Source organism: Camelus bactrianus, chromosome 4, assembly GCF_048773025.1.
Source record: "Camelus bactrianus isolate YW-2024 breed Bactrian camel chromosome 4, ASM4877302v1, whole genome shotgun sequence".
NCBI lineage: Eukaryota > Metazoa > Chordata > Mammalia > Artiodactyla > Camelidae > Camelus > Camelus bactrianus.
The window spans coordinates 86,503,496-86,524,811 of NC_133542.1; the positions used below are offsets into that span (position 1 = coordinate 86,503,496).

Consider the following 21,316-nt stretch of genomic DNA (forward strand, 5'->3'; position numbering starts at 1 on the left):
ACACCAACTCTGAGAGCAGGAAGATGAAGAGAAAACTGTGAAGGAGCTGGAGGAGGGACTGCAGAAGAGGACAAGAAGAACCAGAAGAGGGGTTGCCATGAAAGTTAGGTGATGGAAATTTCCAGAAGGGAAGTTACCAACAGTACTAAACAAAGCAGAGGAGCCCAATAAACGTGAGACTTGAAACATGTTAACAAAATCTGGAGATCAAAAGAGCACAATGACCTTACCAAAGAGTTTCCCTAGACTAGTGGCCCCAGTTCATGTCCAAAGCCATGAGCGCATCATCCTCCCTGGGTGTACAGACACTCCGCCTTCCCTTCCTCCTGGAGGGCAGAGGGTTTTAAAGCTCACTCGTATATGTAGCTCTACGATCTGCATCAAGACACACTTATTCCTAGTTCTGTTCCTGGAACCAGAAATTTGTCTGGAGCCGTGTTAAGACTGACAGGTTGGCACTCAGGCATCTGAGAGGCCAGGGGAGACGTGGACGTGGATGTGCTTCTAGAATCAAAGGGAGAACAGGCTGATGGCCTCAGTTTTCCCTGTGGGGCAGGAGGCGAGGGAAAGCAGCGGAAAAGGGAGCCGCCCAAGGAGGAATGGAAGGATTTCTTCGTGGCCTGTGGGACCAGCAGAGATTGAAGAAGAATTCTGGGCAGAGTTCAGGCCCAGGACGAAGGAGCAGCGGAGAGGATTGAACTCCGGGCTGGAGCTTTTCCACGAGGCAGGCTTGTGTGGCTGTGAATAGCAACGTTCCTACGTGTGGGTGGGAAAAGACTGCTATGTTCTTCAAGGATCAGAAATACAAATTTTGAGAAAGGCTTTAAAGGTGAAAACTTCGTGCATACTAGAGAAGGTTTACACACAGACTTTCAATGGAAAGAAGTCTCAGTGCTTACGTGGAACACGCAGAGCGCGGGCATCCCGCAAGCCCACAGGACTCACGGCATGCACGTTCATTTTGGGTACAGACAGAGGCGCTTACATACGTGGGTGTCTTCCCCTGTCGCTGTGGGATGTCTTTGTGGCCAGGAGGTGAGGTAGATAGGTAGAGAGTCTGTGTTTCTCTAGAACCGTATCAACTGTGGAGGCAGCGGCTAGAAAGAGCTGCATCGGACTCCGGGCTTGTCAGCACCTCCTCAACGTGATATATTTTAACGTTTTTCTCAGCACGAGCTTGACTTTAACAGTGAAGCCAGAAAAGGGGGGAAGTGATAATAAATCACAAACAATAAAAACCAACAGAGATTTCTTCTGACCCCGCCACCATAGCTCTTCCATCCCCGGGCCTGTCAGGATCTGCTAACTAGAAGCACTTAGAAAGAAGATGCCGGATCCAGCTACACCCGAGAGACCAAAGGCATGGGAGCCGCTCAAAGGCCCCTTGCATCTTCCTTGTCAGGAGTCATGACTGCTGCACCGGACGATGGGGCAGTGTTTAGGCCGGCAGTCGTGGGGATGGATAGCAGACATCGAAGTGGCGGCAGCCGGGCAGGACTGAGTGGAGCAGCAGTGAGATCAGGCTCTGCCCGGCAAACAGCTCTGCCCAGGGCTGGTGCAGAGGTGAGGGAGAGTCTGGAGAGAGCCACTGGGGTCTCATCTGCAGGAAAGGCATTTTAATAATTAACAAGTGAGAACAGGCATGGAGGCATTAATGTGACCCTAGGATCTTGAAACCATGCCTCGTGACAGGCTTCGTAGCCAGTGAAGGCTGAGAAGGCTAGGAAAACACAAGGAACTGTTGTCACCAAAGGAAACTGACAACCAGGTAGATTTAAGGCACGTTTGACAAGAGCCAAGACTCAACACTGGATATCAGGAAGGCAGAAGGCACAAGGCACAGATGGAGAATAACTCTTAAAAATTACTGAAATTAGCAAGTCAGAGACAAACGTAAGTCTAGTTTTTCTCTTTTCACTTGGTTAATATTCATCCAGTATCTATAATCAACACAATATTGAGTTCTCCTTTTTCCCAACATTGACTGAAATAATCAGACACACACTGTCATGTGTCAAAAGACAGAGAAGCTTGGTCCAAGGGTACTTTTTTCACCATGACCTTCCTGTCCTGAAGAAACCTGGAGTTGTTTTGTTTTGTTTTGTTTTGTTTTGTTTTAACGCAACTAAACTCTGTACCAAGTTCTTTGGAGGCAGGAAGATGGCATAGGGAAAAGAGGATTGTTTCAACCATGACTCTGCTCTTTATTGGCTGCATGACGTTGGACACCTTAACCAGTCTTTCAGAGCCGCGAGTCATAAGTGAAGACGTTAAATAGCCAGCAGGAGAGGTGGGGAAGGACTGGCAGTGAGGCAGAAGGACGTCAAGGAGAGTGTGACACACAGAAGCCAAGGGAAGAAGGTGTTTCTAGAAAGAGGAGTGGTCAACCATGTTGAAAGTTGCTACAAAGGTGGGTAGGAGAAGCTTCCACTGCATCTGGCAACGTGAAACCAAGACTTCTATATTGTTCTTGGCCCATCATTTCAAGACCATGGGGTATCTTAAAAGAAAGAAGAGGGGGAGGGTATAACTCAGTGGTAGAGTGCATGCCTCGCATACACGAGGTCCTGGGTTCAATCCTCAGCACCTCCAGTAAAAAAAAAAAAAGAAAAAAAAAAAAGACAGCATCTTTGATTACTGTATTGTTTTAAAAGACTTCTCGCCCAAGGTCTTACTTGTATATTAAAACAAAAACCTGAGGACAAATTTTGACAACTCTGGTTCTTCCTTCCACTCTTGGTAATTTCTAGGTTCTCTGTGCCCATTTAAGGGAGAATTCTAAGGGATGGGAGTAAACTAAATGTAGCCTCTGTAATTTGGGGAAGGTTCAGAAACATTTCCTCTTCATTGTAAGTGCATCTGATAACAATATTTTCCATACTGATGTACAACAAATCTTTCAAATGCAGTCATTTCATGGTTAGCCTAAATTTAGGCAAACACAATTTCTGAATACTAAGAAAAAGAAAAACAAATGCCATAATAAGCCTTCTTGCACAAAGATCTAAAAATAGAGTATTCCTTCTCCCAGCTCCACACACAAAGGAAATGCTCTTGGACATCAGAAGCTGGGTCGATCGCAGCACCACCAAGTGCAGAGGTAAGGCTCTCCTCACATGTGTACTGACTTCCCAGTGTCCATCTGACTGCTCACATACTAATGTTAATTATAATGCCCTTACCCTCAATAAAGGACTGCGGTCACACAGAACGGGAGGCATCAGAGGGACCTGGGGACTTGGAGAATGGAAAAACTGAGTCTTGAGAACTGACAGGATGGGCTTACTTATACAGCTCACACACGAGCTGGCTCCCGCAGCAGCCACCCTAAAACAAGCCTCTCAGATGACCCTCATCTACCTCCCCTTCCCGCACAACTTCTCTCACAAAGTCCACCACACTCAGTGTCTCTGCTCCATCTTGCACATGGTCCAACCCCAAGGTCATTTCTCTCCCTCGCTTTTACACACCCCCTCAGCAGCATCCAACACCCCACTTCCACCTTCTTGATTTACTTTTTTCCTGACTCCGATGACTCCTGACATCTGGGTTTTCTCTACACTGATTCCCCTAGATCCTCTGCTGACTCCTCATCTTCCTCCCAACCTCTTCTCTCACTTTCTCTCTGCCTGGCCATCTCAAGGTGCTCAGAATTTCAAGTTTTCATAGGCTGAATGTTCCAGTCTCTCCAATGGGCTCCTGACTTGTAAACCCCACTGAGTTCTCAATATCCAATATCTATTTGGCACATAGAACTTAACCCATGCAAAACTGGAATCTTTCTTCTTTCCTCCAAGGCCAGCTTCCTCCCAACGTCTTCACCATCTCACCAAATGGCATCACCATCTGCCTACCCAGCTGCTCAAGTCAAAAGCCTAGAAGTTGTTCTGGACACTTTCATTCTCCTCTTCTTCACGGTCAGTAGACCAAAGCCCTGCCAGTTCCACTACCCAAACATGTCTTAACCAGGTCTGCGTCTTGTGCCTGCCCTGCCGCCAGAAGGACCTCTACAGCATGGATGACTGCAATGTTCTAACCCTTCTCCTTGCTTTTGGTCTGTTGCCTGCAGTCCATCCCACACAGCAGCCAGGGCAGCGCAGTAAAACCACAAGACGGATCATGATCCCTCCCTACTGAAGGCCCTGCGGCAGCTTCCATCACACTTGGGCTAAGGCTGGGGGACCTGGCTCCTGCCTACCTCTCCTCGCCCTTCCAACCACCTGCCCTCCTTTCTGTCCCTCAAGCACCAGCTTGCCAAGCCCTTTCCTGCCTCAAGGACTTTGTGCTCCTTAGAGAGGCATTCCCCAACCTCCTTACTATAAATCTCCGCGTTCCCTTCAGCCACTTCTCACCACCTGTAACTAGGTATGCACACAAGAGGGTCCTCGCTAAGTGGAAATTCCGTGAGAGCAGGGACCCTGCCCGCGTCGGCCGGGGGCGTAGCCGTCCCACTGGCTGAGTGAGGGGATGCACGAACAGTGGTGCTGGGTGGGGGATGCGGGGTTGGGGTTCTGGCTCTCCCAGACAATGGATGAGTCAGCAGACGGATGGCAGCGGTTAGCCTGCGAGGAGGGACTTCTCCGTGGGAAGAGGGGCCACACCCCAGGCTCCCAGGCTGCCAGGCTGCCAGGCTGCCTCCCAGGGGTCAGGGTGGGCTTGGCATTTCCCTCAGTGGGCAGTCACTGCCGAGTGGAGAGCTCATTTAAAAACAAACAGCAACAACAGAACCGGTCCAGGCAGGCTTCTGCCCAGGAGGTAGACTGGCCTTCAGGGCTGCCATCTAAAATGAGGGGTGTTTCCTGGAAGGCCGCCTTCCCACCTGTCTGACTGCGGATTCCAAAGGCTTGGCTCTAGGCAAGAGGGGGCAGGATGAAAGCTTCTGTTGCCATAGCAACCACAGGGCTCCTGGGGCCGAGGTTCCAGGTTTCTGATAAACAACTATTTAGAGAAGTGAAGAAAACGGGCAAACAGAGAGGGACCCAAAAAATGGGAAGATGGCCAGAAGTTATCCTACAAGAGCTGCAAGACACACTCTGAAAATAAAACACAGGAGCTGAGGGTAGAGTCCTCCCCCGGCACAGGCGTGGCCTCCTGCGGGGACGTATCCGGAACAAAAGGCCCCACTGACACAAACATCTGTTACTACTAAACACTTAGAAATCAATATTTTCCTTAAGGTTTTTTTTTTTTTTTTTTTTCCTTTTGGTTGTAAAGGGTTACTGTCTGCCAGGCTACCAGGCCCCAACCTTCTCCAAGTTCGCGTCCACCACGTAAAATAGTCGACTATTAGAACTTCAGACGAAGAATTTGGTCCCCAAAATGGCCTTGTGCTAGTTTTTTTTTTTCCTGCTCAGAAACACCAGAAAAATGTCAGAAGGCAAATCCAAACCCACACCCTGGAAGACTTAAAACCTAACAATCACATCCTTGGGAGGATGAGTAATCCAGCCCAGTTTAATTTAAAAAGGAAACACGGCAGATGCCAGAGGAGGCCTGGATGCGCCTTGAAGGAAAGGAGGAGCGTGAGAGGGAGGACGGAAGGTAACGGATCACGCGGTGCTTTACCTCAACACCTGCATCTCCTTCGGGGAGTTCTGCACCTCGTCCTGCAGGCGACGCCAGCGCAGGCCGGCCCTCAGCTCCTGCTGCTCCTGGGCCTCGTGGGGGGCCAGCTGCTTGGACCACAGACACACAAACACACATACACAAAACACAGTCACCGTTGTCCTCATGCAGAGTCGGAGCCGCCCACGGGCTGGCTCTGTGCCAGGGGTGGGCACAGATGGTCCCCTGCTGTGCTTGTGCCCCATCAGAAAAGTCAGTGGCCGAAAGGGCTTCTTAGGTCCCAGGCCAAGGACCAGTGCTCACTCCCCCGCTGCCTGTTTGGGAGGTACTCCTTGGCCCCGGAGCCTCCCCCACCCTCACCCCCACCCGTGGCCTGGAGAGAGCAGGCTTCCCCTAGGGGCTGTTTCTACTCCGATTCCATCCAGCCCTTTCCCGCTTTGTCTTTCTGCACAGGGTGGGAAAGGTCCCCTTCATTCACCTCCTATTTTTCCCAGCCCCAGTTTTGTTAAGGGCTGTTTACAGTGGAGCCTGCTAATGTAACCCAGATGACTTTGTTTGCATACAAGCAGAAAGAGCCCCTGGCTGGACTCACTCTCGGGGAGGGGGAAGGCCATCACACCCTGCCCTGCTGCTCAGAACAGGCTGCTGTCACTCAGTGAGCTCACGAGGCCCCAGGGCTAGAATCTCTGTGAGGGAAAAGTCAATGTCTGCACTGACTTCTGTTTCTGGAAATTAAAGATCCCTAATAGTTCACTCAACAGATATTTACTGATTCTCTGCTAGGCACTGGGGACAGGATGGACACAGGTCCTAGCCTGAGGAGTCCGGGGAGACAGGTAAGAACACTGATCACCAGAAGGCGGTGATGGTAGGGGTTGAAGAAGAATCCAGATGCCTCCTGGCCAATCACGGTGGTCAGAAGGCTTTCCTAGGAGGTAATGAGGTCCGAACTGGTCCCCAGGGAAAGCAGGAGTCAGCCAGGGGAGGAGAAATTTCAGAAAGAGGGAAAGGCATGTACAAGGCTCATGGGGCCTGGAAAGATCGTGAAATGTGCAGAGAACGGTGAGGGACATGTCAGGCGAGGAGCAGGCTGCCATCCAGGGAGGGCCAGGGGTGCCATGTAGCCAGTAGGGGCCAGGTCAACAAACTCTGTGGGCCCTGTTACAGTCTGAAGTGTGTCCCCCAACAAAAATCCCATGGGGAAGCCCTAAACCCCAATGTGACTATATTTGGCGACAGGGCCTTTAAGGAGGTAATGAAGGTTAAATGAGGTCAAAAGGGTGGGGCCTTAATCCGGTAAGGCTGGTGTCTTTATCAGAAGGGGAGGAGACACTCAGAGTCCCTCCCCTCGTGTGCACTGAGGAAAGGCCACGTGAGGACACACTGAGGAGACGGCCCTCACCACGCCAGGGAAGAGCGGCCTCACCAGAAACCCGCCTGTCAGCACCTTGATCTTGGACTTCCAGACTCCCAAACTGTAAGGAAAACAAGTTTCTGTTGTTTAAGTCTCCCGGTCGGTGGTATTTTGTTATGGCAGCCCGAGCTGACTAAGACACTGGCGAAGGGGTTGACTTTATCCAAGTCGATGACAAGTTATACGATTCAATCTTGCAGCTAAATCATTCACTTCTCCCTGCGGAATGTCACTCTGAGAGGAATTCGGGTTTCTAGCTCCTTGTTCAAAGACTCCCCACTCCCCTTTGCTGTACTTGCTAATGTCGGTGCTGCAGGGTGCAGTCTCCCGGCAGCAAAGCGACACATGTGGCCTCACGCCCTGTTCAGTGATGGATGTTCAGGGATGGAGTGAGCTGTTGCCTGGGAGTCCTCTGAGACAGCCCACCCTTTCGTGCCCCAAGAAGCACTCCACTCCTACTTGGAAGGTCTGCTCTGGACACCTGTCAGGGACCACCAGCAGCTCAGTCTCACTCAACCTTCAAGGAAGGGGCCAGAGCAATGGATGTATGCTGGAAATGTCTCCTAATTTTGCACTGGTTCTAGAATGGCCACTTAATTTCAGGGGCGTCCATGTGTTCACATATTGACGACTTACTGCACATACCTTAAAGGATGATGACGTGAGTTGCTCCCTATGCCAGGTTAAGGGAAAAGGAGGGATAGAGAAACTTCAACTCTTACCTTCCCTTTGAGGCCCACAGGAAGTTACCTCCTCCAAGAAGGCTTTCTGGATTTTCCCAGACCCAGCCTCCTCCACTTTTGAACTCCCACAATATCTCTCTTTTCTAACTTATTTTCTTCTTCCTTCCCCTGTGTGCTTTCCTTAGCTTCAAATTAGATTCTGACCTCTTTCAGAGCAGGGCTGTGGTCTTCTCCTTTTATCCTTACAGATTTAGTGCAGAATGGACACATGGAAATTGTGCAGCTATGAGATGCAGCCAGGCCAGCTTCGTGCCTCTGTCGGTGGAGATGGATGTATTCAGGGCAGCTAGAGGCAGGACCCAAGCAAAAAGACTCCAGGAGGTACAGGCAGGGAGAAGGGTAAAGGAGGAGTACTTTGCGGATGCAGGAGATAAAGGGCAGAGATGGTCATCAGATGCCTGACATACACTCGAGATTACAAAGAATAACACAAATCTGATTGTCTCAGGATGGAAGCACCTCAGGGAAGGGATGGTGAGAGAGGCACATTTATATTAAACCTATTTAATCCTGGATGAATGCACACCTACTATGTGCAAGGTGATAGGAAATACAAAGAGGAAGGGAACAGGAAAGGGGAACTGGTATTCCCTGTACTCCATGTGTCAGGCACAGATTATCCTGTTCACCCCGCAAGGCTATGCATTCCTATGCCCATTTAATAAATGAGGAAACTGAGGCTCAGGGAGGCTACATAACCTACTGACATGACACTCAAAAAGCTGGTAAACAGCAAAGTTGGGATTCCGAGCCTGGTCTGACTCCAAACCCAGCCCCCTCTCCCAAATCTGCCACGTGGTCTCTCTTTACAGAACTCTGCGTGGAGGGCAACACAGATAAACATGCTGTAAACTCTGCAGCCAAGATGCGGAGTGGGTGGGAGGATGAGTAAGACACAGCTCCACTTTGAAAGAGGTTACAGCCCAGTCGTGAGGATAGAAAGAAGAAGAAAAATGTGAGAAAAAAAAAAAAAAAAGGTGAGGAAGTACCAATTACTGTGGGAATTCAACGTTTCTAGCAGAGTAGCATTGAATTGTGAGTGAGGTGATCTGAGCTGGTGAGTGAAAAATAAACAGGATTTCAACAGGCAGAAGGAAGTTGAACAAAATCATGCAAATATGCACAAACTTGGGAATTTCACAAAATGGCAAATAGCCCAGTGTGTAAGGGGTGGGAATGCAGGGAAAAGAGGTGATCAAATGTTAGACCCTGGAAAATCAGCAGGAAGCAGGTTAGCGGCCACATCTTCATTAGGACTGGTGACCAGTTCCTTCAAGTACAGGTTGTAAACTGGGAGGGTGTTGACCAGGTCTGGCCTCTACATATGTCTGGTTGGCATGTTTTTGAAATTAGTAAATTTCCCATAAAAGTCCAGATTTTAACTTCCTTTAAAAAACTAGAAGTCTCAGGTGTATTGAGCCCTCGTTTCAACATGACAGCAATTGGTTAGAGCTGCTGGTTGGCCACAGACCTCACCATTCCCTAATCTATACCACCAACTGCTTCCCTCTTCATTTTTGGCCAGCAGACATCTGAAATCATGAGTCTTGATTTAAAATTTAATCTCATGATTTAACAAAACAAAAGAGAGTCCACATCACCACTACCATAACCACAAAGGAGTGCCCGAGGACGTCACAGTGAGACCTTTCCTTCAAGTCTCTGCTCAAATGTCCCCCTACCAGAGAGGCCTTCTCCTAGCACCTAAAACAGCACTTCCCCCACCTCTCTCTATCCGGCTTCATTTTCTTGACGGCACTCGTCCCCACCTGCCGTGTTACAGATGCACTTGTTTGTCTATGCTCTCTCTCATCCCTCGATCCTGAACCACACGGGGAGGTCAGACTTCCCTCTCATTTATACAGCTCTCTCCCCAGCAAACAGAACGGTGCCTGGTGCACAATGAACACTCAAAACATAACTGTTGAATGAACAAAGGACTTTGAGCAGAACTTGGCTCTGGGTAGGGAAATGCTTAGAGCACTTTGAACCTACCTGCTGTGCTCTGGCCCAGAACACATCTTCCAAGTGAGTGGCGAACCCTTCACTCAGCCACTCCTCCGTCCAGTCACGGGCCCCGAGAGCCAGGCCAAACCAGGCGTGAGCAATCTCATGGCAGAGACGGGTCCCACAGAGATGGCTCCTTCCAGGCAAGGTGCTCTGAGAGAGGAAGATGATGTGTGGGCTGTGGATAATGGGGGAGAAAACACACGGAGTCTTGTTAGGACCCATCCTCGTGGCTGCCCCCTGGGGCGGCTTTCTCAGCCTGGGGAGCCTGTTATTACCGCATGCATGCTAGATCATGACCGGCAGGCTTGCAGCTTAGACGCTTCTAGAAATAAATAAAGTGGCAGTTTACGTTTCTGGCAGTGGTTCAGGTTGCCATTTCTGCCAAGCAGTTGTCCCCGTCATCAAACAGCTATTACCTGTAATAAGTAACCTGCACCAAGGTTTTACACTGGAGAAATTACAAGGCAATGGAAGCATTTACTCGGCAATCTGGACTGTAAAAGAAGAGCAGGTGTGAGAATGTGAAGCCCATGCTGTCAGGACAGTGATCAAAGAAGACCCTTCAGCCAAAAATCCGAGCAGCTGACAAACAAAGTGAGAAGTCATGCAGAAGGACGGGAGAAGCCGAGAAGAATGGAGCCCAACACGTTCTATTTCAGACTGGGGCTGGCTACGGAGGGGACAGACTCACAGAGGCCGTGGATGGGTGAGGTATCCAAGACACTCTGATAAAGGCTGAGCCCCTGAAGGCACAGATTTCCAAAGGCATCCTCTGCTATCTGTGGATGCTTATACGTTCACATGACATGAAATTAGCAGAGAGACAGAGAAGAGAGTTAACCCTCCCAGGTGTGCACATGGTCTCAGGGCTGGCACCAGCCAGGGAGATTTAGCTAATCTCATTTTCCATACCCTGTTTTAAAACCCCAAATACTATGATTAGAATTGCACTTATGAAATGGGAGGAAGGGAGGTTGATGAGCGAAGAGGCAAATGGAACATCTCCTGTGCTTCCACCTTCGGTATTTCTCATTTATCCAGGACGTGTTTACAGTCTTATGAATGAGAATTTGCTCTTAAAAAAAAAAATCTCTCCTCCATCAGTTGAACAAAGGCAGTGTGAAAGCTTCCATATTAAGAAACTGTATAAACACTGGTTCCTTCCTTCAAAAGCCCTTCATTTGCCATCGTGTGGGCTCTGCACAAGCCAGGACTGCTTGCAGCCTTGTCCTCCACCACAGCCACCAGTAGAGAAAACCCCACCTGTATTTCCCTTGCACAACAAGGCCCATTCAGTTCCGAGAGCTCAAGTGAAATCACAGGAGCCGTGCGTGCCAAAGTAGACAGCTTTCATGTGAAATAATAACAGGGCAGGCACACAAATGAGAAAGTGTCTGCTAGGCTCTCGGCGGAGTTTACCAGAAAACCCAGGAATTAAAAGTGTCGCTGGGGCATTTAGGACACAGGGGTGCAACACAGCTGGCACCAACCGTAGTTCAGACACTAACTTGGAAAAAAAAAAAAAAAAAAAAAGGAAGGAAGGAAGGGAGGAAGGGAGGGAGGGAGGGAACCGAGAGGCACAGGAGCTAAATGTCCTCTTACTGAGAGAGTCATCCCATGGAGAAGACAAACTGCGAAACCTGGCATTTTCAAGTAAATGACCCTTTGCTCTGGCATGTGCAGCGCTACAAAGAAAAGCCACAGAAATGTACCAAGTAAATAACATTCCAGACATACTGCTGGCAGCACTTCACCCTTTTGGCTAAAACAAAACAGAAGTAACTTCAGGCTTTGTAAACAGGCTCAAAGACAAGCCTGCATTGGAAAGGTCTGCTTTCCAGAGACCCAGACAGTGCATGCGTGGTTACAGAGACAGCGGGGCTGTTCCCTCGGCCCAGGAAGGGGACACAAGCTGACAACTGCGAAATGAAATCGCAGCAACCCGTGAAGAAAAAGCCTGCCCTGTCCACCGCGCCCGCTCGCTGCTTTGTCCCAGTGTGGAATCCGGCCCGGCCCCGTTTATGCAAATTTCAAAGGCTGTCTGCGAGGGCCTGATGGAATGCACAAAAGCAGCCGTGTGGGGGTGGCACTTCGTTCTCCTGCCCTGTAATTTTTTCCCCTTCAACAGCCTTTGTTGTCTCAGCAGAACTCCTTCTCCACCTGCCAGTACTTTGAAGACACCAGCCTGGCCTTGGATGGGTTCAGGACAGACCCTGGCATTACTGGAATTGTGCCTAAATTCCCACTGTCCATCCTCAATCCTTTCTTCCTAACCACGGAGAAGTGTATTTCCTACTGTCCTCTGAGAAAGGCTGCAAAGCTTAAACTTCCTCTGGAATCGGAAGGATGGGCGTTTTACTTGATATAAATGACCCTGTTATCAGTGGAAAACATGACCTTCTCCCTGAAAAGCAATTTTCCAGTCGAGAACCAGACCCCATACCCTCCTGCAGCAGAGGTTGCCATCTAAGGCTGGCTTTTACCTGTGGGCTACCCTGGGATCATATCTCCCTATGAGGGAAATAGCTTCTTTCTTAAACTAAATGAAAAACATAGAGTGAGATTTTGATAACCTTTCTCAAGGGTTGCAAACAAAATTCTGACATAAAACGACCAATAGAATTTTCTTTCAATGAGAATTTCCTCCTCTCCTTTTGAACTGAATGTCAGGATTTCTCATGTTAAGTAGAATTTTTCAACTGCTTTTTTCCAACAGCGAATGAGGAAGGGTATCATGCTCTTAAACTCACTTCAAGGAGCAATATTAAATATTCCTCTACCAATAGATCATCATGCTTCATGCCCGCCTTCCAAACAGAATGGCTGTTCAGAATTTCCGTCTACCTTAACCTTGACTGACAAGTTTCACCCCTGGGCTCCTCACATATTCTGACTTCTCAGAATCTTATTCATGGTCCCAATCAGCCAGCAGGTCATCAGTCTTCACTCTGACAAGACCCATTTGAAAACGGGGTTTCTTTTTTCTTCCCCCCGCCCCTGAAAGGGCCTGGGACAACTGCCTCTACAAACGCCAAACTGTTTATTCATCATCATTACAGAGGATGGAGGATAATCACCTCAATGACATCTTCATCCTAAAGCAAAAAAAATTTTTTTTAAATCACAGAATTGATCATTTTTCCCAGAGAAGAGATGGGCAGGAAAGTAGTATTTTCAGCTCTCAAAAAACTTCAATTCTCTTTTGCTACAAGGGGTCTAGGAGGCCAGCAGGGCAGCGCAGGGGGGCGGGCAGAGGGACAGCAGGACACGTGTTCTCATTGTTTCCCAGGAGACCACCAGCAGGGCTGCCTCCCGACAAAGGCCACGTGGTATCATATGTCTGCCACCCTGCCCCTCAAGATTAAAAATATCATTTCTGGTCTGAAAACAGTTTCTCAAGACTGTTCCTAAAAGCTACCTCCCCATCCAGATTAGAAGGCTGTGTCCGTTAATTTAAAACATGCTTCCAGCAGAGGAGGAAGGAGTGCCTTCATTACTCTCAGGAGCTGCTCCAATCCTCTGGGAGGAATTCAATTTGGAGCGGAAATGGAGAATTTCATCAGATCTTAAGCAGAGGCTGGTGTGTGATTTATTTCTGCTTTGTCCAAGGAGACGTGGCCAGCGCGGCCCATCTTGCTGCGCAGCAGGGAGGGCTGCATCCTCAGCGGCTCCAGCCCTGACCTACTGCCCCAGCGGGTCAGAGCTGGCTGCGGGCGGGCAAGACCAAGAGGACAGGAAACTGCTTTTGGTGAAGGACAAGAAGAGCCCCCGGCCACTCCTCCATTATCCTGGAGCAGATCCCAACTCCCCTCAGGGGGAGGGAGCAGATTCACTTTTTACTCAGATCCTTGGGATGAGCGTCCAGAAAACAGACTTATATTCATCAAGCTTGAACGTCTTTTGGGTGATAAGTTTTTCTCAATCTCAACGTGTGGAGCCCAATATCCCAGTAGAGGGAGGAAAGAAGAGCCGAGAAAGAGGGACACTCTGGCTCCTCTCCTCCCAAAGGCAATCTGGGTAGTTCCGAGGGTCTCATGATCACCTGAGAGCGACATTTGCTGGCGTGACTTAACTACTTGCACACTTAATTTGGATAGCTGAAAGGGAGGACAAATCCTAGTTAGCCATCTTGAGGCTCAGAACATGCTTTCTCTCCCTCTGTAAGGTGCCAGTACCTCACTTTACCAATCAAATGCTCAGCCCCAGCACCTTCGTCTCTCCCATGAAATCCCTTAGTCCCACTCCGGGATGCAATCTAACATAGGGGATGTGACTTTTGTCCCAAAGGCAAAGGGACCCCAGATGACCTGGAGGGCCCCAGCTCTTCTCTGGCACTGAGACTGCTCAGTGGGGACTAGTAATTCTCTCTGCTCCATCGGGCATCCTGCTGTGGCCACACAGTATAGTCTTAAACTGGAGCCTTAGGAGATATGGGCATATGGGAATTTCAGTAGCCTGTGGTGGAAACCAGGTCTAAAAACTTGAAGAAAACCTACAATATCTGATCAGCATAGGGATTTAGGTTTGAGAGAAGGGGCAAATACTAGTTATTATATGTTTTCTTTTAAAAATTCCAAATGGCAAATTGGCAATAAAATATCTACTCACTTAGTCTAAAAGAACACTGCCAACAGGACTAAAGCAGACAGTGACTGAGGGGAAGCCCCAGGGTGACATTCCAGAGACTTCCACCAGAAACAGATCCTTCTAAAGACTCACGTTGCCTGAGTGTCTGCTACGTGCTAGGTGTTGTATTTTATCTACATCATCTCATTTAATCTACCCTACGACCTCAGGAGATAGATTTTATAATCACCCCCGTTTTACAGATGATAAGAGTGAGGCACAGAGAGGTAAATGATTAGCTCAAGGGGACACAGCTGGTAAGTCATGGAGCTGGTATGTCTACTCAGAGTCTTGACCCTGAGGCCTTATCCAGTCTGCCCAGGGTCACTGGGTTTAGACCTGTGACTTCAGGGCCCCATCCCTCTGTGCCAGCTCAAGCCCAGTGGTACAATGCTCACTGCTCTCCCTGGAGCTCCAGCGTCAGAGTCCACCCAAGGGGAGCCACCAGCCATGCCCTGAGACCTCTGTTCCATAAATCTATATCACAGCTAGAACTGGCGGAGGTTACCAGACCTTTGTGATCAGCAATCTGATCAAAGCTTCAGCCTCTTCCTGGTGAGCAGGAGGGTAGGGAAGGAAGCACAGGCAGTGGTGACGGGGGGGAGCGGAAGCAAGTGGAGCATCACTACTCCACGGCTGGTGCCCACGAAGAGGCTAAATTCCTGAACGCAACACCCGGATCTTCCTGATCCCATCCTTTACCAGGTCCCTCATGGGCAACTGCAAGGGGACAATTAGACAAGCAGACGCCAGGGTGCTGAGGGCAGTCCCTAGTGTACGATTCCAGGAACCTGGGAAGGGCAACATGCCAGACTGCCTGCTGCCCCTCCCCACCCTCTACCTCCCACTCCCTTTCACTAAAGCCTGACTTTTCTTTTTCCTAAATAGACATTATATTTTAGAGCAGTTTTAGGTTCACAGTAAAATTGAGCAGAAAGTACAGAGCTTTCCCACATGCCCCTGCCTCCACACACGCACAGCTTTCCCACTATCAACATTCCCCGTCAGAACCGTGCATTCGGTACCACAAAGGATGGATCCGCGCTGATGCAGCATCACCCAGGGTCCGTAGTTACATCAGGGCTCACTCCTGGTGCATTCCACTCGATGGGTTTGGACACATGTATAATGACATGTATTCACCATGACGGTATCATACAGAGTAGCGTCACTGCCTTAAAAATCCTCCAATTTTTTTTTCAGGAAGAGATGGTTTAAAGCAGATGACAAACTCAAAGGGCTATAGGAGCCAAGAAGATAACACAATGAGGGAAGTGGATAAGTGATGAAAGAAGCAGATAAAAAGATGAGGGAGGTAGATAATGAGATGAAGGAAGTAGACAAGGAGATGGGGAAGCAGAGAATGGGAGGTGGGAAACAGATAAAAGGAGGAAAGCAGATAACTAAAGGCAGGAAGTAGACAGGAGGTGGAGTGGATCACAAGATGAAGGAAGTAAATAACGAGATGAGGAGAGTGGTAACAATATAGGGAAACAGGTAACCACAGGAAGAAAGCAGAAAATAATAGGGAGAAGTTGCACGGAGGGAAATAGCTCAGCGGTAGAGCGCATGCTTAGCATGCACGAGGTCCTGAGTTCAATTCCCAGCACATCCATTAAAAAAAAACCAACCCTTTAAAAAGCACTATGCCAAAGCAAACATGCTTACAGACAGCTTACAGGCAGGGGCTACAAGTTTCTCATCTCTGGTTGAAGGCAGTTCTCTTAGAAGCAGCAGCACAGGGCTTCATTGCACACTGAGGTGTCGTGCTCAGATCCCACCAGGGTTCCGTGTGGGTGCTCATGAAACAGGGAAAGGCTGACAGCTGGGAGGAGGGGGGGCTCCTAGAGGCACGAGGAGGGAAAAGGGGTGGCAGTGGGGACACCAAAACATTTTTGCCAGCTTCATTATTTTGTTTAGTGTTGGCCCTGGCCCACTGCTAACAGGAAAAATAATGGCATGGCTATGACAAAACACGGAGATCACTCTGACTCTTGAAAACACAGAGACCACCTTTGACTCTAGAGAGCAGAGAGCGCCTTTGGTGGGTTGCTCAGCTGAGTCATGAGCAGAGCAGCAGACACTTGACTTCTGCGTGCGGGCATCGTCCCCAGAGCTGCTTTCCGAGACCTGGCCCTCGAGCCGAGAGGAGGCAGCACTAGCACTCAGCCATTAGGAGCTGCTGCACCTAACTCGGGCCACCTACCTGAGGAAGGTGGCGGGGGCTGGCATCTCGTGGTGATGCTCAGCTAAAAAGCTAAAGAAAGCTGCAAGTATCAAGTTAAAATACATGTGCAAGCTATGTGCATATCATTTACATCATAAATAACTTTTCTACACTAATAAAACATTTTTGATGAAAGAAATAATGCTGCAAGTGGATGCCTCTGGTTTTCAAGCTAAAGAATCAAAGACAAAAACCAGTATTTGAATTTTCTAAAGAGATTTGGACTCCTTTCTTTCTGAATCTTAAGGTACATTTTCAACCTAAGGGGTTTCTGGATTGTCATAGATGAGAACAAAGAATTAACTTTCTGTTGTTGGAGTTACTGAACACTCGGGTGTTTTGGACACCAGGCACACACCCATACCCAAACTATATGAACAGTATTTGTTGTAGCTGAAGATGTCCTTTGAATCATCTCTAAATTAGTTTTGAACCGAGAGCTGTGCATTTTCTGCAGGATCTGGAGCACTCTTCTGGTAAGTAATTACCAATTAAAACATGTTGGCAGCCTCCACTGGCGCACATGGATGACAAAATGCGATTCTCTCCGCTCCCTCTCCCCTACTCCCATCCTCCCCAACCGGGGTGCTGATGTTTGTTCCCATAAAGGGAGCTAATAAAATTAACCTCTACTGCGATACAGGGGAAATCTTTATTTAATAAAATGATGTATTTTGTTTCGTTCCCAGAACAGCAACAAAATGGTGCAACTGAGAACCATAATAGCTCATCCAGTTGGTTTTCGCTGTGTGTACAAGTCAGTCATTTGTGGCCCGGGAGCTTGGAAAGCTGCTTCGTGAAGGGACACGTTCGGGCAGCTCGTACCATGCTCAGTAAGGGCGGTGTGGTTACGAGTTTCCTTTGAAATATAGTGCAGGCGCTCTCGGGACCCACAAATCAAGTCTCCCCTTGTTCCTCGTCTATAGAAAGAAACTGTGGGGATTTCCCAAATTGTACTCGGAAATTTAATTGGTGAGGGGGCCATCAGTAACTTCCACAACTCAGAGCAAGTACCCACATCTCCATCAGGCAATCTGGGAATCTGAAATCTCAAGGTGGAGTCAGAAATGTTCAAGTGCTGGGCTGGGGGCTGGGGAAGGCACACACGAAGCAGAAAGGCTGGTCCCAGCGGGGCCCTGCACACTGACAGGATGAGAGTAGGAAGCAGTTTCCCCAGCCAGATGGCCACACTGTCAACTCGCTTTCAAAGCAGGAGATACTCTGGGTAGAACAAGCACCAGAGAGAGTTACCATAGGACGTAAAGTGCCAGAATCAGTTCTATACCGAAATCAAAGTTAGATCTAGGACGAGAGATTGAAGGAAGCGGAGTTCAAGTATTCCCTGACAGTTGGGATGATGGTAGTGGAGAAAAAAGAAGGGAAAAATAAAATACGGATGATGGTAAACTCGCAGACATGGCTTTCTCGCTCCCCGGCACAGTTCTAACTCATTCAGTTCTAACAACAGCGCTGGCAGGGGGATATTTTATCCCCATTTAAGTAAACTAAGGCACAGAGCAGTTACACCGCCTGTCCGAGACCCCACGGTCAGTATGTGTTAAAGCTGATTCAAATACAGGCAGCCTGGCTCGTTTGCATGTTTTGCTTGATCGACATCAGCGTGTTTCAGAATCACCCAGGGATAGGGTTGCTAGATAAATACAAGACAGTCAGTTAAGTCGGGATTCCAGATAAACAACGAACGATTTTTTCAGCATATGTCCCATGCAATATGGCTAAACATGGCACCCCTACCTGGAGGGCTTGTTAAAACAGAACGATGAACCCACACCTCCAAAGAGTCTGATTCACAGGTCTGGGCAGGGCCTCAGAATCTGCATTTGCTATGATGTTTCCAGGTGACAATGACGTTGTTGATCTAGGGACCACACTCGAGAGCCACTGATCAACACTGCAGAAGCTGCACAGCATTAACTCAAAAAAAAGAAAAAAATCCGCTGCCAAAATTTATAAATGGGAAGATTTCACCTAGAAATCCAGATTTTCTCATTTTATTTAAAATTTGAAAGATCCAATCACACGAGGCCCACATTCCTATGTAGTGACTGCAGTTGAATAGCAACTGAATCTTTCAGAGGGGGTTCTGGCACCCCAGCTCCTCATCACTCCTCTCAGCCTCCCCGCCACTGGCTGACTCCACTGTCATTTATAACCACATATGTGCTTCACTCCACTCCTTTCTTATAGCAGGATTTAGAGAACAATGAAATATCCTTTCTATCCACGTCTCCATCAAAAGTAAGCAGAGGAGGGTGGGTGGGACAGCTCAGTGGTATAGCTGGTACTTAGCACGCACGAGGTCCTGGTACTCCCATTAAACCCCCCAGTACTCCCATTTAAAAAAAAAGTACGCAGAGAGGACCAAGTATTTCTTACAGGATGCTCTGCCCAGACACTTATTTATATTTGCTGCCTGACTTCTTACAAGCATGTGGATTTCACCTCTTGTTTAGCTTTTCCTATGAAAAATTTTACTATCAATCTACGGCCATAAAACGGTTCAGTGAACTCTTGCCTGGCGGAGAGGGCAAAGACACAAACTTCAGCCCAGTTCAAGTCAGTCACTAGAAATTCCATATTACTAAGAGTGGAATTAATTAGGTTAATTGTATTTTTTAACTCCAAACACAGTTTCAATTATGACTAGCCACTAATGGCTCATAATGAAGGCAGAGCTTGTCAGCTAAGCAAACAACTGGCATGTTTGTTTAAAGTGTAAATAGAAGGAAAATTCATGAATTAAATGAATGAATTCCCTGATTGTTCTCCCCAGGCTGTAAAGGACCATTCAGCTGCCACAATATATATCACCACCTTTGTTAAAAGGACTAGCCTGCTGGAGTTATCTTTATCCAGTCAGAGATCTTCTTAGCGGTTGCTTATAAAGTAAATGTCTCTCTGAATTTTTGAAAGTACCCATTCACATCAGCAAGTGCCATTAAGGATAAGGGATCACCTGGCTTTGGGGTCTTCATAAATAACTGAGCTTTTAAGAACAATAGCCATATTTCCGAATCTCAGTTTGTGACTCTACAAATAGACCCACGCGGCCTGCTTGAGGAGATAAAGGGACAGCATGCCTCATATTTTCCAGGGTGGTCCTAGAAGGTCTGGGACAGATGGTCATTCTCAGAGGTACTGAACTTAACAGCATTTCCCTTTAAAAGGTAATAAACCTCACCAGCAACAAAAATAAACAAAATAAAAGGGTTTGCTCTCCAAAGTCTCCAGGCTTTAACTAACCTTTGCATTTAAAATTACAAGCTCTCCACTTCTTCCCTCCAAATGGAATGCATCAGGTTTACTGGAGATCTACAGTTAAATCCATTTTTCTGGAATGGTTCCCTTGGAGGTGCTCACCATGGGGAAAGTGGGGGCGGAGGGGGGATCACAGGAATTTCTCTCCTTCTAAATAATAAATAATTCTTAGTGCCCGTGTCCCCATTCCTGGGTAGTTGCCCTCTTGTGATCTGAAAGGCATCTCAGCCCATTTGGAATATACTCAGCTGCAAGTACCAGAAAAGACAGCTAACACCAGCAGACACAGGAGGTGTTTTCTTTCCTGCAACAAGACGCCTGGAGGAGGACGGCTGCTGGGGTTGGCTCAGTGACCCAGCAATGTGGTCAGAGCTCTAGGTCTACCTGCCCCCTCTGCCACCCTCACCATGTTCACTTTCCTCTTCGTGCTTGTTACCTCCTGGCCACAGCTGACCCCCACAGCTCCAGGCATCACTTTCATATTCAACAAAGGGGAAAAGGAGCAGAGGCAGCAGAGGGGAGCTGTGCCAGCAACGGGAAAAGCAAAACTTTCACCAGGAAAGCAAAACTTCTGGAAAGCCCGTAACAGATTTCCACTCGTTAGTTATCCAGCCTATAAGGCTGCATGGGAACGAGGGTCTTCGGCTTCTTCTGACTCCATGATAGAGGCAGGCAGGAAGAAGGGGGGTGCTTATGGGGTGCTGGGTTCCTCAACCAACAAGGTTGGCGGCAGTACCCTAGGGTAGCCCTCTTTTTCGTAAATATTAGAGAGCCATTTCTTGAGTCTTTTAGAATGCAAATACTTTAGGAAGGGCTAATACAGTAAAATAATTCACACTGAAGTGTCAGTAACATACCATATTACATTTTTCTAGACAGGAGGCATTCTGAACATGGGGACTGTGGGATGGGCAGGTCAGCATACTTCAAAGACACACCCTAACTGTTCCCAACTTAGCCTGATGCTGGCTGACATTGGACTTTTATTTTACCTTCTTATCCTCCACAGAAGACCAAAAACGTACTAAAAAGCTAAAGGCAGTCCTATATGTTATGGTGGTTTTTAAGAACTCGGGCTATGGGGACAAAGCTCTGGCTTTGACTTGCGGCTCTCCCACCTGCCAGCTGCATCACTGTATCAGTCTGCTGCTGCTGCTGTAACAAATAACCACAAATTTAGTGGCTTAATAGAACACAGATTTATCATTTTACAGGTCTGCAGGTCAGAAGTCTGATATGGGTGGCACTGGGCAAAAATCTATGCTATTAGAAGTCAGGACACTGATCCTTGTGTGTGTCAGGCGGGAGGTGACTGGAAGAGGCCACCAGGGTCTTCTGGGGCATTGCTCACATTTGGTTTCTTGATCAGGGTGCTAGTTATAGAGGTGTGTTCAGTTTGTGAGCATTTGATGAGCTGTACACTTATGAGGTTCACTTTTCTGCAAGTATCGT

General features: G+C 48.2%; 1 protein-coding gene across 13 annotated transcripts in view; it reads right to left on the minus strand.

Moving 5' to 3' along the window:
• AOPEP (aminopeptidase O (putative)) overlaps positions 1 to 21,316 on the minus strand; it is a 324,317-nt gene that overhangs the window by 131,371 nt on the left and 171,630 nt on the right. For all 13 annotated transcript variants that reach the window (XR_012506720.1, XR_012506719.1, XR_012506723.1 and 10 more), the window contains exons 6-7: positions 9,718 to 9,907; positions 5,566 to 5,672 (exon numbers count right to left, since the gene is read on the minus strand). Coding sequence is in view for 5 of the 13 variants with exons in the window: in XM_074363058.1 (XP_074219159.1) it covers positions 5,566 to 5,672; positions 9,718 to 9,907 (297 nt within the window). In the remaining 8 variants the exon portion in view is untranslated. The remainder of the gene's footprint in view (positions 1 to 5,565; positions 5,673 to 9,717; positions 9,908 to 21,316) is intronic.